The sequence below is a fragment of the Morus notabilis genome, unplaced genomic scaffold (assembly GCF_000414095.1).
Source record: "Morus notabilis unplaced genomic scaffold, ASM41409v2 Scaffold45, whole genome shotgun sequence".
NCBI lineage: Eukaryota > Viridiplantae > Streptophyta > Magnoliopsida > Rosales > Moraceae > Morus > Morus notabilis.
This window is the reverse complement of record NW_010366164.1, coordinates 562,863-583,030: the sequence shown is the minus strand read 5'-3', so window position 1 is coordinate 583,030 and position 20,168 is coordinate 562,863. Positions and strand designations below refer to the sequence as shown.

The 20,168-nt window shown below is 32.8% G+C and overlaps 2 protein-coding genes and 2 pseudogenes across 2 annotated transcripts; 1 reads left to right on the top strand and 3 right to left on the bottom strand.

Annotated features, from left to right (window-relative positions):
• The window catches only part of LOC21410079, a 1,509-nt pseudogene extending 809 nt beyond the window's left edge, over positions 1–700 (bottom strand).
• A 2,849-nt stretch (positions 701–3,549) lies between these two features.
• Positions 3,550–5,183, bottom strand: LOC21410078 (annotated as a pseudogene).
• Positions 5,184–7,651: 2,468 nt separating this feature from the next.
• LOC21410076 (uncharacterized acetyltransferase At3g50280) lies at positions 7,652–9,172 on the bottom strand. The gene has a single exon (XM_010109569.2). The coding sequence runs from the start codon at positions 9,147–9,149 to the stop codon at positions 7,758–7,760; it is 1,392 nt and encodes a 463-aa protein (XP_010107871.2). The 5' UTR covers positions 9,150–9,172; the 3' UTR covers positions 7,652–7,757.
• A 2,926-nt stretch (positions 9,173–12,098) lies between these two features.
• LOC21410075 (kynurenine formamidase) lies at positions 12,099–15,309 on the top strand. The gene is made up of 6 exons (XM_024173162.1): positions 12,099–12,562; positions 12,937–12,981; positions 13,189–13,261; positions 13,662–13,759; positions 14,169–14,239; positions 14,914–15,309. Exons 1-6 carry the CDS (start codon positions 12,151–12,153, stop codon positions 15,037–15,039), a joined length of 825 nt encoding a protein of 274 aa, XP_024028930.1. The 5' UTR covers positions 12,099–12,150; the 3' UTR covers positions 15,040–15,309.
• The last annotated feature ends 4,859 nt before the right edge of the window (positions 15,310–20,168 follow it).

Sequence of the window (20,168 nt, the reverse complement as noted above, 5' to 3'; positions counted from 1 at the left end):
ATCGGAAGATGAACTCATCGGGGACGGTGTTAGGCAGGTTCAAAATTGGACCATGACCCTCAGGAAACCAGCGCTTTAATATCGGTGCACGCGAGATTGAGATAGTAGTACCAACAATATCATCTCCCTTTGCTTGAAAGATCTCAGACCAAGAGTTTAAAAAATTCCAATAAGAGGTTCCATCACCTAAGCAGTGGTTCATGGAACATCCAATGAAAACGCCATCAACTAATTCAGTCACCTGAACAGAAAGCAAACTCATGGAGTGACCGTCGTGGTTGACGGCTTTGTGATGGTCAAAGAATGATTGAACAACAGGAGGCACATAAGTCTGTGATATGATATCAGAGAGAGTCATATCTAGAGTTGCATAGATGAATTTGGCTCCGGGGCTATCATTGCAATCCACATAAACCAAAATGGAATGCGGGTTTTCGCCTTTGATCGTCTTGAGACGGCCTGCGAGCGGGTAGAAGTGAACCAGCACTTTGGAGAGTGAGTTCTTGAGCCTGCCGAGTAGAGCTTCCATGAAACCATTCCCATCTTCCTTTGTTGCTTGAGGAGGCTTGGCAAAGAGAAGGCCCTTTTGGATGTAGTGGCCGGAGAGCATAGCGAGATCCCATGGTGTCAAGTAGAAGGGCTTCTTTGATTCTTCTGGAGGATACTGAGGTTTGAGAAAACACTCTGAAATGTAGTGAACTCATGCTCACTCATTGTTTTTCTTTTCTCTCTTTTGCGGGTTCTTATCCGTCTGCAAATTGTGTGGTTTCTTATAAAAGTTGGAATTATACAGCATCACGGAAAGGCGAATTTTCCCACGTTTATTTTACATGCTTGGCATTTGTCGTATTTTTTGTTGAATATGTAAAGATTCTTTTTGCTAATAAGGTTTTAAAACTTGACAATTTGCTGAGTTCGTCAAAACTGAAAGTTGAGAAATAAAAAGAAAATTTAAAAAAAAAAAATTGAATTGAAGAAAATGAGTAACAGAAAAAGGAAGTAGTGGGACAAGTGATTGTTGAATCTGTGGAAAGACATGGGAACACGAAAAGCTCCGAATTGTTGGATTTCACAAGAACGATTCAGCAAAGGAAGATTCTCTTGGAGGTGGGTGAATATCAAGCCCCACATATTAATATGTGTGCGCGTCTTTAAATGTTTTTTTTTTTTTTTTTTTCTGAGTATAGCTTTAAATGTTATGCACAGACACTGTCAAAAACAAATGTTATGCACACAGAATATGATCTTGTTTATTATCTCTTTCCGCAACATGAATATCGTTACAAAATTAATAGACTAATTTCTAAAATTGATCATTTTTATTCCCCCAATTACATGAATGTGTTTTACTGCTAACGATTTGGGGCATTAATTTATTTATTCTGCAATAATAGTTTTGGTCCCTATAAATTTTTAATTGTCTGTCTCCGGTATGACCATCACTAGAAACAAACGAGGCCAAGTTTATTACTTTTAAGAATACATCCTGTGGGGAAGAATGTTAGCCAGCATGAAACGAAGTCGTTTAATACAAAAAGAACGACGATGTTTAACCTACAGGGAAAATGGCGAATCTTCAGAACAGGAATGAGAAGAGTGGAGATGACGTGGATCGATGAATCTTCAGAACGAGCAAAGATGGCGTGGACAAACAAGTGAAGTGCATAATTGAGATATAAGAGAGTCACAATCTATTAAAAAAGGGCCACGGAGCAAGGAGAAACTTTTTTTTTTTTTTTTGGCGATTTAGAAAAAGACTCACTGAAATTCTAGAGAGACAAAGAGAGAGTTTTAGTGAGGAAAATATGAAGTTAGTTGATTTGAAATTGAAACAGAATGGACTCCAACACACTCCGTAACAAATTTATAACTTATATTTTTGAATTGATGATTTATTATCGGATTTGTCCATGTTCAGCGTTCATAGTTTATCTTACACACTTAAATACATCTAGGTTGTCTCTCTCTCTGCAAGAGAATTATGACGCTGTTTTTTTATTTCGTTTTTCCCTTTTTTTTTTTTTTTTTTTGGGCTATTGAATTCCTACCTTTCCTTGAAGCCATGGAATTTCTTTTTACTACACAGATGATCTTCAAAGTAGTTTAATTAATGCGTAATAAAGCCCTAAAATTGCGCATCTAATGAAACTATACTGCTCATTTCACCTTTTTTTTTTCTTTTTTTTTTTTTTTAAAGGACTACTCATTTCACCTTGCACATAGAATATCTATGGATTTATATTTCTAGAACGTGAAAACCATTACAAACAAAGCATACTGAGTTATTGAGCAGACTTCTATGCCAACATTTTTTTTTTTTTTTTCCATCAAGTTCATTGATTTATCTGCTTAATATTCAATTGGGGGCCTGTATTTCATAGTTCGATGAATATAGTTTCTCTTAAACACACAAAATACATCTAGATTGTCTTTCTCTGCAAGAAGAGGACATATTTTTATTGCTTACTTTCCTTACATGGTGAACTCATGATATTTCATTTGATACACTATTTAGCTCTTCCTCAACACAGTTCAACACTGATTGTTAAACCGGCCGCTTCCATGAACTCCTTGTCAGACTCGAGGGCACGCATTGTATCTAGCAGAAGATATATCTCCAAATCGACGGTTACAGAGAAGAAAAGAAAATTATATATTATCATTGTAAAGAGGCAGCTACAGTCTCCCCAGGACTATATTCGAAATATAGATTCTATTACTAATTAACTTTTGTGAGATTTTTCGTTTAATTATAGAAAAAATTTAAAGCTTAACTATTATTTTTTCTAACTTTATTATTTATGCCACTATATAAAATTTTAATACCACTATAGAAAATAATCTGCAGAATATATAGGATAACTTACAAGTTAACCAACAGGTTACAGATTATAAAAAATAACATGTAAGTTATAAAAAAATAACTTACGGATTATTAATTGAATAAAATAAATTTCTAACCGTGACGAAAATAAAATAGTGTTATTTTATTAATGGTATTTCAAATTTTCTCTCTTAATTAAATGGTTGACAGAAAAGAAAAGAAAATTATATGTTATTTGCTATTATATTGATATCCACATGAGATATATTGAAAAGTATATATTAGGCTTCTGTTTAGGCTAGGTTGTGCTGCGTCTTTATGATTCGGCTTTTATGCCTCCACAATATGATTTGTCATGTTTTGATGATTATTTATGATAGGGATTAATTTGTGGATTTTGGAAGATTCATCAGTTTTCTTTAGGGATACAAACCAGACTAAGTTGTTTCTTACAACCATTTATTGATATTTCTTTTTCTGTTTCCTGAATTTTGTTTTATTTAGGGATTTATCATAAAAAAAGAAAAAGAAAAAAAGAACTAGTTTCTTTAATCCCTTGAGGCACTATACTCGTTGATTGTCTTGTATTTTAGTGCTTACTTTGCTTGTGGTGGACTCATCACATTTAGCCATCTGCTCTTCAACTAGTTAATTAAGCCATACTATTTAATTTTCTTACACGCGTCGTATATGTTTATTCTGTTTTCGGAACATGAAAATCATTACACAATGACAGACTCTTTATTCTTCCCTGAATTTCATAAATGATTTATCTTCGTTGATGAAATTTAGGCCCCTGTAACTTTTTATATCCAACAACAATAGTTTAGGCGCACAGAATATCATCGTTTATTGATCGTCTGTTTTTAGGAACAATGAAAACCATTAGACACAAAGCAGACTAACTTGTTTCTTTTATAAATTTCCCTTACATGGCCTCAATAAACTCCTTGTCAGACTCAAGTGCACGCATTCTGTGAGGCAGAAGGCACATCTCCAAATCAATGCTTCCCCCTCCTTCACGTCCCGGGTAGCTAGAGACTTTGCCGTCGAACTTGTTCGCATATCCACTGCGAAGCGCCACCGCTTTTCCCATCCCGAATTCACTACCATATTTGTTGAATTTGGGAGAACTTCCCATCATCACGCAGTTAGGATCGAAAAAACGACCAATTTGGTACACATAGGGAGACTGAAGCCACTCCTCAAGCCATTCATGCACCTCCTTGTTATTGAAGTTAGCCACGGCCTTATGCACCTTCGACGCCGCCCACCCGAGATCATGCTCTAGCAACTCAGCGGCCGTGGTGAATGCTCTTAGTTCATGAATCAAGTTCCCAAAGTAATTATCCGGCGCGGGTGGATCCAATCTTGATCTGCAATTGGCAGCCAACTTGCAACTGGTTATCTGATCAGACGGTATATTACGCGCCCTTGTTATGCACCTCCACACAAGCGCAGCCAAGGATTGGAGAGAAGATATCTGATTTGCAACATTGCACTCAGCGTTGGCCTTCGCTTTCAGCTTCGCTATTGATTCCGCCGAGAAATGGAAGATTCTCTCCTTGAGTTCGGGAGCTTCGAATCTGGAGATGAACTCGTCGGGGTCGGCGTAAGGCAGGTTGAAAAGTGGATCGTGACCATCGGGAAACCTTCGCTTTAAGATTGGCGGGCGTGAGATTGAGATTTTAGTACTAACATGATCATGATCTCCCTTTGGTTGAAAGATTTCAGACCAAGAGTTGAAGAAATTCCAATAAGAAGCTCCATCACCTAAGCAATGGTTCATGGAACAGCCTATGAAGACACCATCGACTAATTCAGTCACCTGAACTGAAAGCAAACTCATGGTGTGACCGTCATGGTTGACGGCTTTGTGATGGTCGAAAAATGATTGAACAACAAGAGGCACATAAGTCTCTGACAAGATATCAGACATAGTCATGTTTAGAGTTGCATAGATGAATTTGGCTCCGGGGCTGTCATTGCAATCCACATAAACCAAGGTAGAAGGTGGGTTTTGAGCTTTGATCGTTTTAAGACGGCCTGAAAGTGGATAAAAGTGAACCAACGCTTTGGAGAGAGAGTTCTTGAGTCTGTCGAGTAGAGCTTCCATGAAACCATTCCCATCTTCCTTTGTTGCTTGGCGAGGCTTGGCAAAGAGAAGGCCCTTTTGGATGTAGTGGGCGGAGAGCATAGTCAGATCCCATGGTGTTAAGTGGAAGGGCTGCTTTGATTCTTCTGGATACTACTGAGGTTTGATGAAACACTCAGAGATGTACTCAACGGTGGGAGAATTCATTGTCAATCTTCCGGCCTTATCCCTTCGCCAGTAGTCTGGTTTTACGTGGTTGGCATTTTTCACATTTGTCCCCCACCGTCATAATTTCACGTCAATGTGTGTGCTTTTGGTTGTGCCACGCAAAGTCCATATTTTTTTTTTTGGATGGTCAACAAGCAAAATCCATATAATATGGGGCCTATTATTTTAAACTTACAATTCCTTTTTATTATTATTATTATTATTTTTTAGATTAAATTTCAAACTTATCCCCGAACGTACGTTAATAACTTGGTTGCTTTATCTCTGAACACGCACCCGTCAAACTTTAAACATTAGAAAAATTCGCTTCTGTAACATTCCATCCAGTTATGTTGAGGTGGCACTCGTTTAGTGAATAAAAACTTAGTTAAGTCGAATGTTTTAATTATTAGAGAAATTAATAAATAATAATAAAGCTCCATATTATTCTTAGTGTTGAATTATGCATCCTATTTTTGTAGTGTGATCTTTCGTTCAGCAAGATTATGCATAAATGGATTTATGTTAAATTAGATATCAAATTTATGAAGTTTTTGTATAAAAGTTAAATGATATGTAATTGAAATCAAACAGTTTGTCATAAATCGGATCGAAAGCTAGCCATGGAGGACTATCTAACTATTTATATTGAAGACATCAATGAAGGCGAGAAGCCATCAATAAGCATTCTGAAAAATGTGATCGAGATTCTTAAGGCGGAAGTGGAGAATGTCAAGAAAGAGCATTCGGAACTAAAGGAAAATAAGCAGAAACAGACTTGTGCGTTTGTAACCTCTTTACAATAATGTTTTCTTTCAAAAAAAAAAAAAAAAAAAAAAAAAATTCTGTTCAATTTTTTTTTTTAATTTAAATTTCAAACCTAAGAACCAAATTGCCTATTGAATCATTTGCAAATGATCCAATTTTTAATATCGAAAAGGATGACTTTTTACCCTTCACACCCCCTCAATTTAAAATTTCTTATTGTAAAAAGACTCATAAATAAAATGACAAAAAGGGACAATAAACTTAATTATATAATTAAATTTATTACAAAAGAAAAATTAATAGTTTTTTTTCTCTTCACACACCCTACGTATCATATTCCTAAATTATAAACTATTTCTATTTCAAAAAAATTACATGAATGTATGTTTAATTTTATCTAAAAGAAGTTTTTTTTTTTTTTTACATTTTGACTTTCAGTTTGTGTTCATATTTATTTGCTAATCTATCTTTTAAGCAAATCGTTTCATCTTTTTTTTTTTATAATGTCATATTACGGAGTTTTTTTTCTTTCTTTTTTTAATGACGATTGTGCTCATGAGATAATATCTTACTGCATTTTTGTTTGTTATCAACGCCAATCAATATTCAATAAATATAATGCAGCTCAGTTTAAGTTTTTAATTATTTTTTATTTACCTTTCTTATTTATTATTTTTTTTGTTTCCCTATTGAACTTAAAATAAACCACTACGCCTAAAGTTTCAACAAAAAATAAAAAGATATAAATAAAAAATAATATTAAAGTAATAAATTAATTTCTGTGGGTGTGTTATGTGTGTAGTTAAAAGGGACTATGGAGAATAAAGAGATGCGTGGGTGTAGATAGAAAAGAGAGGGTGTAAGTAAAACTATTCTTAATGATTTTATAAAAAATAGTTTGGGGTAATTTTAAAATAAGAGGGGTGTGTAGAAAGAAAATTTAATTATTTAAATATTATGTGGAGTGTGTAATTAGATGGGGGTGTAAAAAGTGAAAAAAAAAAAAAAAAAAAAAAAGGGGTTTGAACCCTATCGAAAAAAATTTTAATGGATTAATTCTTCTTTTTCGTTCTCATGTTTTTTTTTTTTTTCAAAAAAAAAAAAAAAAAAAAAAAAAAAAAAAAAACGATTCATCTTCTTTTCCAGTACTACTTAATTCATACTCGCTACTTTGATACTGAATGAGAATTGAGAAAGATGAGAGAGTTTATTTGAAAGAGAGAATTCACACATATATATAGACTCTTGCAGAGGGTGACCAACATTCGGAATTTATAGGATAGATTCCAAACTGTTGAACCGAAATATGGAATGACAGCCTTGATAATAAAATGAAAAAATAGTCTAAAAAAAAAAGTGCAAGTGTTAAGTTATATGTTGAGAAAGTTATAATTACAATTTTGTATAGATAATTTATAATCCGATTTTCCCAAGTATTCATCGATTATAGTTTCCCTTATACAAACTACATCTGGATTGTCCCTCTCCGCAATGACACCATACGATTTCATATGTTATCAAGCTATATTTCTCATTTCACCTTGCACACAGAGCATCCATTTATATTGTATTTCTGCAACGGGAAAATCATTGCAAACAAAGCTGCATACTGAGTAATTGGGCAGAATTCAATGTCATTTTTTATTCAGCCAAAGTTCATTGATTTTCTGCTTATAATTCAATTTGGGACATTATTTCAAAGATCAACGATTATTGTTTTCCTCTTAGACATTCAAAATATATCTGGATTGTGTTTCTCTGCAAGAAGAGGACATATTTTATTGCTTATTACCTTCACCTTACATGGCGAACTCGGGGTATTTATTTCATTAGAGACATTGTTTAGCTCTTCCTCAATACAGTTCAACTGATCGTTAAACCGGCGGCTTCCATGAACTCCTTGTCAGACTCAAGGGCACACATTGTATCCGGCAGAAGGCATATCTCCAAATCAACGCTTCCTCCTCCTTCACGCCCTGGATAGCACGATACTTTAGCATCAAACTTGTGTGCATAACCGCTGCGAAGCGCCAACGCTTTTCCCATCCCAAATTCACTTCCATACTTGTTGAATCTAGGTGAACTCCCAATGACAACGCTGTAAGGATCAAAAATCTGACCAATTTGCAACACAAATGGGGACTGCAGTAAGAAGTCCAGAAACTCGCGAACCGCCTTGTCATTGTAGTTGATAACAGCCTGATGCACCTTCCGCGCAGCCCATCCAAGATCACGATCTAGCAACTCACTGGCCGTGGCAAATGCTTTCAGCCCATTAATAAAATTCCCAAAGTAATTCTCAGATATTGGTGGATCTAATCTTGATCTGTTATTGGCAGCCAACCTGCAACTGGTTGACTGATCAGGTGGTAGATTACGCGCCCTTGTGATGCACCTCCACACAAGTGCAGACAAAGATTGGAGGGAAGAGACCTGGTTGACAACATTGCACTCAGCATTTGCCTTTTCTTTCAGCTTTGTCATTGATTCTGCCGAGAAATGAAAGATTCTCTCCTTGAGTTTCGGAGCTTCAAACCGGGAGATGAACTCATCAGGATCGGTAAAAGGGAGATTAATGATTGGACCATGGCCCTCAGGAAACCAACGCTTGAAGATCGGTGGGCGCGAGATTGAGATGGTACTAACAATATCACCTCCCTTTGCTTGAAAGGTCTCAGACCAAGAGTTGAAAAAATTCCAATAAGAAGTTCCATCACCTAAGCAGTGGTTCATGGAACATCCAATGAAAACGCCATCAACTAATTCAGTCACCTGAACAGAAAGCAAACTCATGGTGTGACCATCATGGTTGACGGCTTTGTGATGGTCAAAGAATGATTGAACGACAGGAGACACATAAGTCTGTGATAGGATATCAGACACATTCATATCTAGAGTTGCATAGATGAATTTGCCTCCAGGGCTATCATTGCAATCCACATAAAACAAAATGGAAGGTGGGTTTTCGCCTTTGATCGTCTTGAGACGGCCTGCGAGCGGGTAGAAGTGAACCAGCACTTTGGAGAGTGAGTTCTTGAGCCTGCCGAGTAGAGCTTCCATGAAACCATTCCCATCTTCCTTTGTTGCTTGAGGAGGCTTGGCAAAGAGAAGGCCCTTTTGGATGTAGTGGCCGGAGAGCATAGCGAGATCCCATGGTGCCAAGTAGAAGGGCTTCTTGGATTCCGGTGGAGGATAGTGAGGTTTGATGAAACACTCGGAGGTGCGATGAACAACGGGAGAATTCATATCAAGCATAAATTAACTTTTTTTTTCCCCCCTTTTTCCTCTCCCTGCCCTTAATCTCTTCCCCTTTGCGATTATATGCTTTGGCTTTTAGTTGCATTGGCACAGGTGTCCATGCGTAGTCAGTCTCTAGTTCTATTATTATATATTTTTTTCATTTTTTTAATCTACTTTCCTTTTCTTTAGCAGGCATTTATTGATTTCCGTGCGTATGTAGTATAACAAGAAATCAGCAGCCAGCACTCATATGTCATACCAATAATTCACATGATTATGTTCCGAATAAGCGAAGATTGAATCGCTTGAAGGGTTTGTCTTTCATTTTAAATTATGATTTTTAATTTTTTTATAATATATTAAAAAAATTAAAGTTTAAAAATTATAATTATAAATCATTATTTTAAATTTATAAATTAAACGTCCACGATGCCGGCTACCTAATGTAGCCAACTCCCTGATTGTATATTATAAATTTACATATTCCTTTTTATTCACCCATTATTAATGTGTATAGTCCTACTTGCCGTGTATAAATGCTGACTTGGTAATGCAATAAAGTAGCCATCCTTGCAGTGATAAGATAATGTAATAAAGTAGTAATACTTTCCTTTATTATTGATCGAAGGTTGTTGAGCTTCTTAACTCCTGCTTCATGATTGCCATTAATAAAGGGCAAGCCCACGGACTCACTCCATTATGATTATTTATCTAACTTTAGTTTATGAATTTATAATTATAATTTAAAATTATTTTTAATTTACGTATATTTTTTATAAAAAAAAATATTATAACAAATCATGAATAATAATCTGAACCATGAACTGAATCCACCAACTAAACGCACATTTAAAGATCTTGAACAATGTCGTTTTGGTGAAGGACGCAACACATGCCGTACATTTCACCATTTCTTTTGATTTGGCGCTTCTTGGTACCATAAAATTTCATGTAAATATGGTATACAATTATTAAAACAATGTTTTTGACATGTTCTTCTATTTTATACTGCAATGAATAAAATTTTTGAATTTTCTCTAAGTATACAAAATTGATTCATAAAATCTAAATATATTGAGGAGCTTTTTCTTAAAAAGAAAAATTTGATGGATCAAATTATCCACTATGAAAAAAGTTGAGGGAATAAAGGGAATAAAACAAAAATCCCAAACAGGAAGAGATAATAAATAAATAGGAAATTTTATTAAGGCACGCTAACATATTTAAAAATTAAAATTATTTTTAAAAAAAATTAATACTTCATATAATTTCATAAGTACGCTTATGTACACCCCATACTTTTCTTTATCACATTCTAAGATATGGCTTATTTGAAAGATTTACTTTTCCTTTATTTATAGGTGAGATTTGATTATTTCTATTCAAATAATTCTTTCTTTTGTTGGGTTTGAACAACCTTTTTCTTTCCTTTCCTTTCTGCTATTTTAATTTGAACAACCTCAAAATTACTTTTTTTTTTTTCAAATTCCTTGATACGTATATTCCATTATTCAGGATTTGGGCAAAAATTCTCAATGGGTTCATCTTTGAACCAAAAATCAAAACCAACTCTAAAAACAACTTCAATAAAAAAAACGCAAACGAGAAAGAAAAAAACATGTATATTGAACACATTAGTATAATAAAATAGTAAAATCATACCTTCTAAAAAAAGAATAGAAAATAAAAGGGAGGGAAAAAGAAGAATAAAATTTTCCCTTCTAAATTTCTTTTAGAAGCTCAATCTATAAAGATCAATTTACATCGCATTTTAGCTGGTTGACAATATTGGCATCTCTAAAATCAAACTTTCTTTCAGTAAAAAAAAAAAAGAAAACAAACAAAAAATAGAGGAAGAATAAAAACAGAAAATATACATACATTAAAACTTGATAAAACTTTCTCATTTTGCTCCATTGCTTGGTGAACAGAAAATTTTTAGTGGAGTTTGGGAAAAAAAAAATTAGGGTAGATGGTTGTATAATATTCTTTAAAAATTGAAAAGACTCGACGATTTTTGTTCTAAGTTCGTACTTTAATTAAAGGAGAAATTGCCCATTAACAATATGGTTCCAGTCATTCAAATTAGCAATAAATGATTCAAATGGAAAGTTTTTTTTGTTGCATACGTTCAAATAGAAAATTTAGCCAAAAAATAAGAAAATAAATCTTCTTAAAAAACAATGTTTTACGTGTAAAAAATTATAAAGTGTAAAAGATATTTACAGAATTATGTAAAATTTTAGGACGCGTTTAGAATTCGTTTCAAAATAATTTTATTTTTAGTATGAAAATGAAAACGTTTTCAATCTTAAATAGAAATCATTTTTGAAAATGCGTTTGGTAATTTTATCAAGAGACTGTTTCAGTGTAAAAAATCCATTAATATATTTCTTTCTCTCTCTGCTCTAGAGAGGAGAAAATGCAAACAAAAAATAAAAAATGATTAAAAGTCGTTTTTCATTTTTCTCTTATTTTATACTAAACCAAAAAATCGTTTTCATTTCTGTTTTTTTATTATGCCAAACGCCGTTTTGAGAACGTTTTCATTTTTTCTTTCTTGAAAAACGTAAAAAATAAAAACAGAATCAATTCCAAACATGGCCTTAATTTTTTTAAGAAATAATTTTAATTTTAATTTTTTAAAAAAATTATTTTAATTTTTAATATGTTGAAGTTTATTGGTCCGTTTAGTTCGCTGATTCAAATTTTTAATTTGAATTGAGATGTAATTTTATATGAAAATTTTTGTGTAATAAAAAAGTTAGATATAATTGTTTATAAAAATTTTTTACTGTACTAAAATTTGAATTCTAAATTTAAATTAATAAAATAAGCGGCATAAAATTTCTCTAAAATAAAATGTAAATCGAGTCTGAACTGAAAATATCCTTTTACAACATATATACATACATATATATACACACACATATATATACATGTATATATATATGCCCAAACAAATCAAGTAACGCCATTTCCAATCGTCTCCTCAGTCCTCGCCATCACTGTGACCATGGAACCCTTACTTCTCCTGCTATTATGCGCCTGGATGCTCACTACCCCCACTCCCTCCCACGCCACCGCCGCATATCCCACCGTCCCCGGCACTTCCGCCGCCGACTGCTCGCTGGCTGGTGGAGAGGATAGCGCTCTGACCCCTATCCGGCGGGAGGTGTACGGCGACGGCCGAATCTTCGATATCAGCCACAGGTACACCCCGGACATGCCGTCGTGGGAGTCCGATGACGGAATCGGCGACTTCCTCTCGCTCCCGAAGAGCATGAAGAACGGCTCGCTCGCCAACAACTCCGAGATGAAGCTCCCCGCTCATACAGGCACGCACGTCGACGCTCCAGGACACGTCTTCGATCACTACTTCGATGCTGGATTCGACGTCGACACGCTTGATTTGGAAGTTCTTAATGGTAATTCTTTGAGGATTTTGTGTTTTTTTCTCTGTTGATTTTTCAATTCGATTTTCGATAGCGTTTTTGATTTTCTGCTGATGCAAAGCTGATAACTTGAGTACAGAATTTAGGTGAAAGTGGAGAGAAAATTGTTTTTTTTTTCTTTTCTATTAACCAATAATTAGTTAAAGAGCTGTTCATTAGGCAGTTAATTCTTGAAGAAATTCTGGTAATTTTATGTTTTAATTCATTAAACTCTCAGTTTTCTATTATTTGTATTTCCCTCCTCCATTTCATTTTCGAAATGTATTCTTATCACTTGAAAGATTATTACTTTTCTTAATTGGTGTTGTTTACTATATTTGGATGATCATGTTGGTTTGTTCCAATAGGTCCTGGGTTGTTGGTTGATGTTCCAAGAGACAACAATATAACTGGTGCGTATATCCGATTAAACTAATCTCTTCGTAGCAAAGCATTTTTTTTTTCTTTTATTGAGCTCTTATATTGATGTGTCTAGGTTTATAGCTCTGTAACAACTGCAGTTAAACCTTTACTCTATATTTGGGAACTGATAAATAACGATTATCCAAATGTCCTTCGGCTTTTGTTTTATTGGTTCTAATTTAATATGCTTCATACAGCTGAAGTTATGAAGTCCTTAAATATTCCCAAGGGGGTTCGCCGTGTGCTCTTTAGAACGTTAAATACTGACAGGTAAGGTTTTGTTTTTAAATTTTCCATACCATTTACAATCACTGGAACTCAGTATAGATGACTATTGTAGTTAAGTTGTAGTGACCCAGAAAAAAGGTTGATAGAAATTATATCCTCATTTTTGTTTTGCTATTTAAATTGCAATGTAATGAATGACAGTGGTGATGGTAATGTCATAGAGATGGAGGCAGTTAAAAAGTTGACTTATCAAAATACATAAGCTTTTGGACGAACCTCTATCATTAGGCATTGTGCCTTGATTGTTAACTCTTTTATCTAACAAAATTGTTATGGAATTCATGAGCAAAAGAATAGTTTGTTTACTGGAGAATCAATGCTAGAGGTAAAAGAAAGACAAATGTTCTTCTGATATGACTCAAAAGACTTATTGCTATTTCAGACGACTTATGTTTAAAAAGGAGTTTGACACAAGCTACGTGGGATTTATGAAGGATGGAGCAAAATGGTTGGTGGAGAATACAGATATCAAACTTGTTGGTATGATATCGTCTCTTTTTTTTATTATTTTTATTTTTTTGTTGTTGTCACCCAGCAATGAGACTCGTATTTAATGTATCAGTCTTGTGTGTGCTTTGTATTGGAACCAGCAGAATGTCTAGATATAAATGTGTGATTTGTTTAGACTTTAGAGGCAACTAAATGAAAGAACCTTGCATGTTCATGTTTAACATGTGATACATCTTCAAGACATTGATCTATAAAAAAAGGGTACCACCCATTTCGATGCTGTTTTCTTTCCTCTTTACTATTTAAACCACAATTAAGGGGCTCAGTGTAAATGAAAGTTAAAAATAAAAGAAAAAAAATATGTTTTCCATAATCCATCCTATTTGATATGGAGTTCTAGACCAATTTGAAAGTGACAAATTTTGTCGTGAAAATGCAGGAATTGATTACTTATCTGTTGCTGCCTTCAATGACTTGATTCCTTCTCATCTTGTTTTTCTAGAAAACAGAGTAAGGCAAACTTCCATGTCATGGGATTCTTTTATGTTTAATTTTGAATTGAAGTTTTCTATTAATCGTGGATTCATGATTGCTTCAGATCTTTGAGCCGTAACTGTTAGGTGATACTTGACTTTTGGTCCTACCCTACAACTGACTCTTGTTTGAGCTTCATCAACATTGATTACTTGCAACTCTGTTGTGTTAATTTATAGTGTAAATGAGAACTATGTTATTAAGTATCTGAATATTCTCTTCTGGGCCCTGATTTTAGTTAAATGTTTCTATTTGGCCGCGAAATATATTTAACATTATGTCAGTTTCATAGCGCACAGAAATTCAGACACATGGTTTAGTGCTAGGTTTGGCTACGCCAGTTGAATGAGGTTAAACTGTATTACTGGAAAGTTAGTTGGAAGAGGGCCCTAATGGGACAATTGGCAGCGTAACACACGGAGCCAATGTGATTATCCTAGTAGATTTTATTTGTAAGCAGAAATAGGGGGAAAGTCGAAAGATATCAAGTTTTTTCTTGGAATGGAAACATAATACTGAAAAGTGTTTAGTTATACTATTTATGTATCGATATGTTGGTTTCCTTTAAGCGACCAAGTCCTTCTAAAGTTGGTATTGAGTCAAGCATAAAGGCAGTGACACTCACCACTAACGCTGCTTATATTCTTCAGAAAATCATTCTTGTGGAAGGGCTAAAACTCGATGACGTTCAACCAGGAATATATTCTATCCATTGCCTGCCTCTAAGATTGCTGGGTGCTGAAGGATCTCCAATAAGATGCATTCTCATAAAGTGATCTTCTTTACCCAGTAAGTTTTTGTTTCTAAGTAAAGAACTTTTACTATTGGACTCCAAACTTGATTTCAGTACTACATCGTGATGACACGATCATCTTATCATCACTTTACATTTTTCTTGCATCTATTTGGGTTTGATGCTGGCTTATCGATTTATGTTATGATGACACGTTCATTTGTAGCATGGAATGGGATGTTAAAAGAATTTTAGGCATGTATGGATCGAGAAATAGATGTATTGAAGAAACACACAAGAATTTTGGACTCCATATGGTTGCATTTATATTTATGTTTATAGTTATTTTCAACATCAGAGCGATCACGGGCAGTTACAAGACATTTGCTTTAGATTTTTCTTCCTTTATTTGGGTTGCTTTAGACTTGTTCCTTAGCCTACCCTAGACTCGACTCTCTCTTCGTCTCTTTTTGTCTCCGTCTCAAACCAAGGTAAGCTTTCTCGCTGTAGAGTAGGATTTTGGTTTTTTTTTTTTTTCCTCCTTTTTCGTTTCATCTACTGTGTATTTTTGGTGTTTTTATAATAAATGAATGTATATATCTACTTAGATCTCAAACTATAATCAATGATGTTTATGGGTCTGGTTTATACAGACCTCTTTCTAGTTGTGGTTTCATGTTTACTTTTGTTGGTTATTTAGTTATTTTTTTGCTTGTCACTTTACTTTTGTTGTTTTTTGTGTTTTGTTGTGGTTTGTCAAATTTTTTGAAACATTTTAGATAGGTGAATATCAACATTCATAATAGATTTGTTTGGGTTAATTATGTATCAATCACAAGTACTTGAACCAAAAACGGAGGCCGTTTCAAAAAAGCGAAAAGATTTTACATTAAGAAATTATGGAGCTCAATTTGTTCTGTTGTAGAATAATTACATGCACGCCTATGAAAAAGAACGTATTAAGAAATTTTCCCTGATTTTTTTTCTTTTCTGAACAAAGACTTTAACGTGATTGTTTGATCTAAAATGTTCTCTTTAGATATTCACGAGCCTGTACAGTGTTGTATCACATGGAAGATTTGAAATTTTTATAAACATATTTACACACACACATATATATATAGTATTGTTATTTAAAATATATTTACATTCATATATATATAGAAAGTAAAATACATTGTTGTTGTCTTACGCTCTCATCTTGTTTTTTTCAACTACAAGATATAAAGGTAAAACAAAATGTTAGTAAATATAAATGTTAAATAGGTCAAAATTATTTAATTTATATAGTGTAAAAGAAAGATTTTAGAAATATTTATATTACTTTATTTTTAAACGGTGCACATACATAGATTAAATCTCTATAAACAAAAAAAAAAAAAAAATCTTAAAAAAAAAAAAAAAAAAAAAAAAAAAAAAGCCTTCATATTACACTATCAATAAGTAGAAAACATAAGGAAATTGAAAAAGAATTAAAAAAAATAGAAAATAGTATATAAAATATTTAGTTCAGGTAATAATCTTTTATTGTCAACAACATATATCATAGGTAACTGAAACAGGACCTAACAATGTACATAGCTGCCAGCTATATTATTAAGGAGTTTATACTATAAATGAGGAAAATTATTATAGTTTAGAATAACAATATACACTGGAACGACAAAAACAACATATTTAAGAAGAAAAAACGAAGTAAAAAACTAAGCACAGTACGATAGAATGACAGTTTATAAAAATTGAAGTGCTTAAAAGTGAAAATCAGACAAAATTTTGAAAAATAAGCACCACAAAATGGCACAAAGAAATCAAAAAACCCTGACTTACGAAATAACAATAAAATTAAAATGAAAAACATATTAAAATATATTGACATAATTCCAAAATAATAAGGACAACATCAATAACAGTCAAGTCTGTAATAACAATCACCCAACATATGTTGACAACAAAAGAAAAATAACAACATCATCACCAAAAAAAAAAAAACTTTGAAAAAAGAAAAAAAATGTTGCCAAAACAAGAAAGAAAGTAAAGTATGAACCTAACTTCTACAGAAATAACAATATTTTAGGTAACTGAAACACTAAACAACAAAACAAAACAAAAAATAGAATAAACAAATAATAGCATAGCATCAATACATATTGAAATAAACAAATAAATCAAATAATTACCAAATTTAGATAATGAATTAGGAAAACATCATAAATAAGTACTTTATAACAACTACAAAATATATATAAGAAAATAAAACTCAATACCTCGATCGAGGAAACACAGTGAATAGGATACATGTAGTAGAAAAACTAATATTCCGAATAGAAGAAAATCCGATTAAACAACGCTATATTCAAAATCGAGGAAGGAAAAGACATGAACTGAATATGCAAAAGAAAGTAAGAAATTATAGCAACAAAATTTTGCATATTATATATGGACAACGACATCACATTTTCGCTCAATCTCTGATAAAAATTTCTGCAAAAATAGATATATTAAAAACATGATTACTCAATGGCAGCTGTCCGCAAGAAGCAAAACCACCGCAAAACGGAGCCAATAAGCAACGGACAGTAACATATCAAATCTCCATTACACAAAGCTACTTAATGAGAAAAAACACGTGTCAAACCACAAAATTAACACGATTAGATAGTAAAAGTCTTACAAAAATCAAAAAGAATAACAACTAATTAAGATAACCTGCCACAATGAAAAAAGACAAAAGACCAAAAAAAATTAAGAAAAATAGATATTGCTAAAATTTTGAAATGGATTGAAAAAAAGACATGGGAAGAAAAACATTTGCAAATGCCTCAGCATGAAAAAGATGGGAAAAAAATCAAGTAAATACAAAAATTTATATATATATATATATATTACAAACCATAATAGTACACAAATGACGAAATCAAGAAAACCCAAAAAACCTAAAAAGATCAAAAGAGAACAAACGATAGAATAAAAAAATTTTATGTCCAAATAGATCGAAAAAAAATGAAGAAATGAAAAACTATATCACGAAAAAAAATTTTAAAAGCCATTTTAGTGCAGAAAAGATGAAAACAATAAAACCTAAAAGACCCAAAAAGATGAGAAGAAAAGAAAAAAAGGAAAATTTTGCCAAAATATATCTAAAAATAATAACAAACCATATTAGTACACAAATGAAGAAATCAAGAGAACCTAAAATACCCAAAAAGATGAGAAGAGAAGAAACAGTAGAAGGAAAAAAAAAATGTCCAAACAGATCGAGCAAAAAAAAAATGAAGAAACAAAAAACTATCTGAGGAAAAAAAATTTAAAAACCATCTTAGTGCAAAAATGAGGAAAACAACAAAACCCAAATCACAGGATCAAAAGAAAAGAAATGGTAGAAAAAAGAAGAATATTTGTCGAAACAAATCGAGAAGAAACGGTGCAAGCGAGAAATTTTGCTCCAAAAGAAAAGAGAAAAAAGAAAGACGTAGAAGCTTGTAGAAGACAGAAGACCAAAACAGAGAGAATTAGAAAAGTCAACTAAAGTGAAACAACTGAAAAATAAACCAAAACAAATGAAGATGAAAGAAAGGGCAATATAGTAATTGCACATTCAGAAGGACAGAACGGAAAAGACACTGTTCATAGCATTGTAGCATGAACAGTGAAACCCTTCCTTTCCTTTAGTATATGTATAGTTTATTATCTTTCAAAATTATTATTATTATGTTTATTTTAATTAAATAAAAACTCCGTCTTCAATTCATTAAGGTCGCATTCATTTCACCGATTTGAGTTTTTAATTCTAATTTTATTACACTTAAAAACTCTCAAAAACAGTCACATTTAACTTTTATGATACAGTTAAAATTTTGCTTTAACATAAAATCACATCTTAACCGAATTGAAAACTTGAATAGGCGAACTGAACGAAGCCTAAAAAAGGTATAACCATAAATGGTAAGATACTGCAAATGACACTAAATTTGTTTTCCCTAATTTTTATTCTAAACAAATATTCCCTCATCGATGAGTTTGAGATGTTTAAAAGTTAGAGATTCGGGTGAGATTGTTGATAAAGTTTGAAGATTATTTATGAGATTCCATACTTTTTTATTGAGCCTTATAAAATAATAATTTTTAACGAACTATGAAAGTAGTTATCTAATGCTACACAAAGTAGTAAGTACAAGATTCGCACCGATACGTGGTTCCTTAACAGTAATTGCACATCTAACTCCATCACAAGATGTAGAATTCAGATCTTTTACTCTAAAATTTGAATTAAAAAATGATTTGTATCAACCTAAAAACTATGGTCCAAAAATTTTATAAAAAATGTTTAAAAATACCACTTATTTTTAGCACCATAATTAATAAAAAAAAGTGTGACCAATTTTTACATCCAATAGTGTGGAACTTGCTTTCTATTCTCTAGTGCTGAATTCATATTGTGTTGTGTTTCAATATTGTTAAAAAAAATTATAGTTCTTTTCCTAATAAAATAAAATAGTTTTTATCATCTTGTACCTTATATGTCAACATAATTCCTACTTTTGAAACATAAATTATACAAATTACCCTTTAAATCCAATTAACAATTAATACATCAATAATTCTATAAACGACAGTGGTTGTCACTTGCGAGTTGTGACTAGTAGACCATCGAGTCGAAATTACTATCAGCCAGTAGTCCTCAACATTATCAACGAAGCAAATCAATCTCAAATCTAAGATATGAGTTAATCTAATTCGTCGTTCATTTCACCGATTCTAATTTTCAATTCTCATTTTGCTACAGTTAAAAATTCTTAAAAAAATCACATTAAAAAAAATTAAAAACTCTCACATAAAATTACATCTTAGTTCAAATTAAAAATTTGAATCATTATTAAACTCAACGAGGCGTAAGACACTTCTCACCACCCACAAACAACATTCCTGCGCCAGTCAGAGCAATGACTAACATGCGCATCCTGCTACTGAGCATCGCGGTGATCGCGATCGCCTCCTTCGCCGCGTCATCGCCGAACATCTTTTGTCCTTCCGGCCTCTTCTTCGACTCGCTTCATCGCCAAATTGTTGGTTGAGATCACAGATATCAAACTTGTTGGTAAGTCATAATTCTCTCTCTCTCTCTCTCTCTCTCTCTCTCTCTCTCTCTCTCTCTCTCTCTATATATATATATAT

What these genes read in the sequence shown, in the direction of transcription:
- LOC21410076 (XM_010109569.2), bottom strand. Translation starts at nt 9,149, where the DNA reads ATGCTTGATATGAATTCTCCCGTTGTTCATCGCACCTCCGAGTGTTTC.
- LOC21410075 (XM_024173162.1), top strand. Translation starts at nt 12,151, where the DNA reads ATGGAACCCTTACTTCTCCTGCTATTATGCGCCTGGATGCTCACTACC. An exon ending in TGATTTGGAAGTTCTTAATG is followed by an intron (nt 12,563 to 12,936) that starts GTAATTCTTTGA and finishes TTGTTCCAATAG; the next exon opens with GTCCTGGGTTGTTGGTTGAT. An exon ending in TTGTTTTTCTAGAAAACAGA is followed by an intron (nt 14,240 to 14,913) that starts GTAAGGCAAACT and finishes TATATTCTTCAG; the next exon opens with AAAATCATTCTTGTGGAAGG.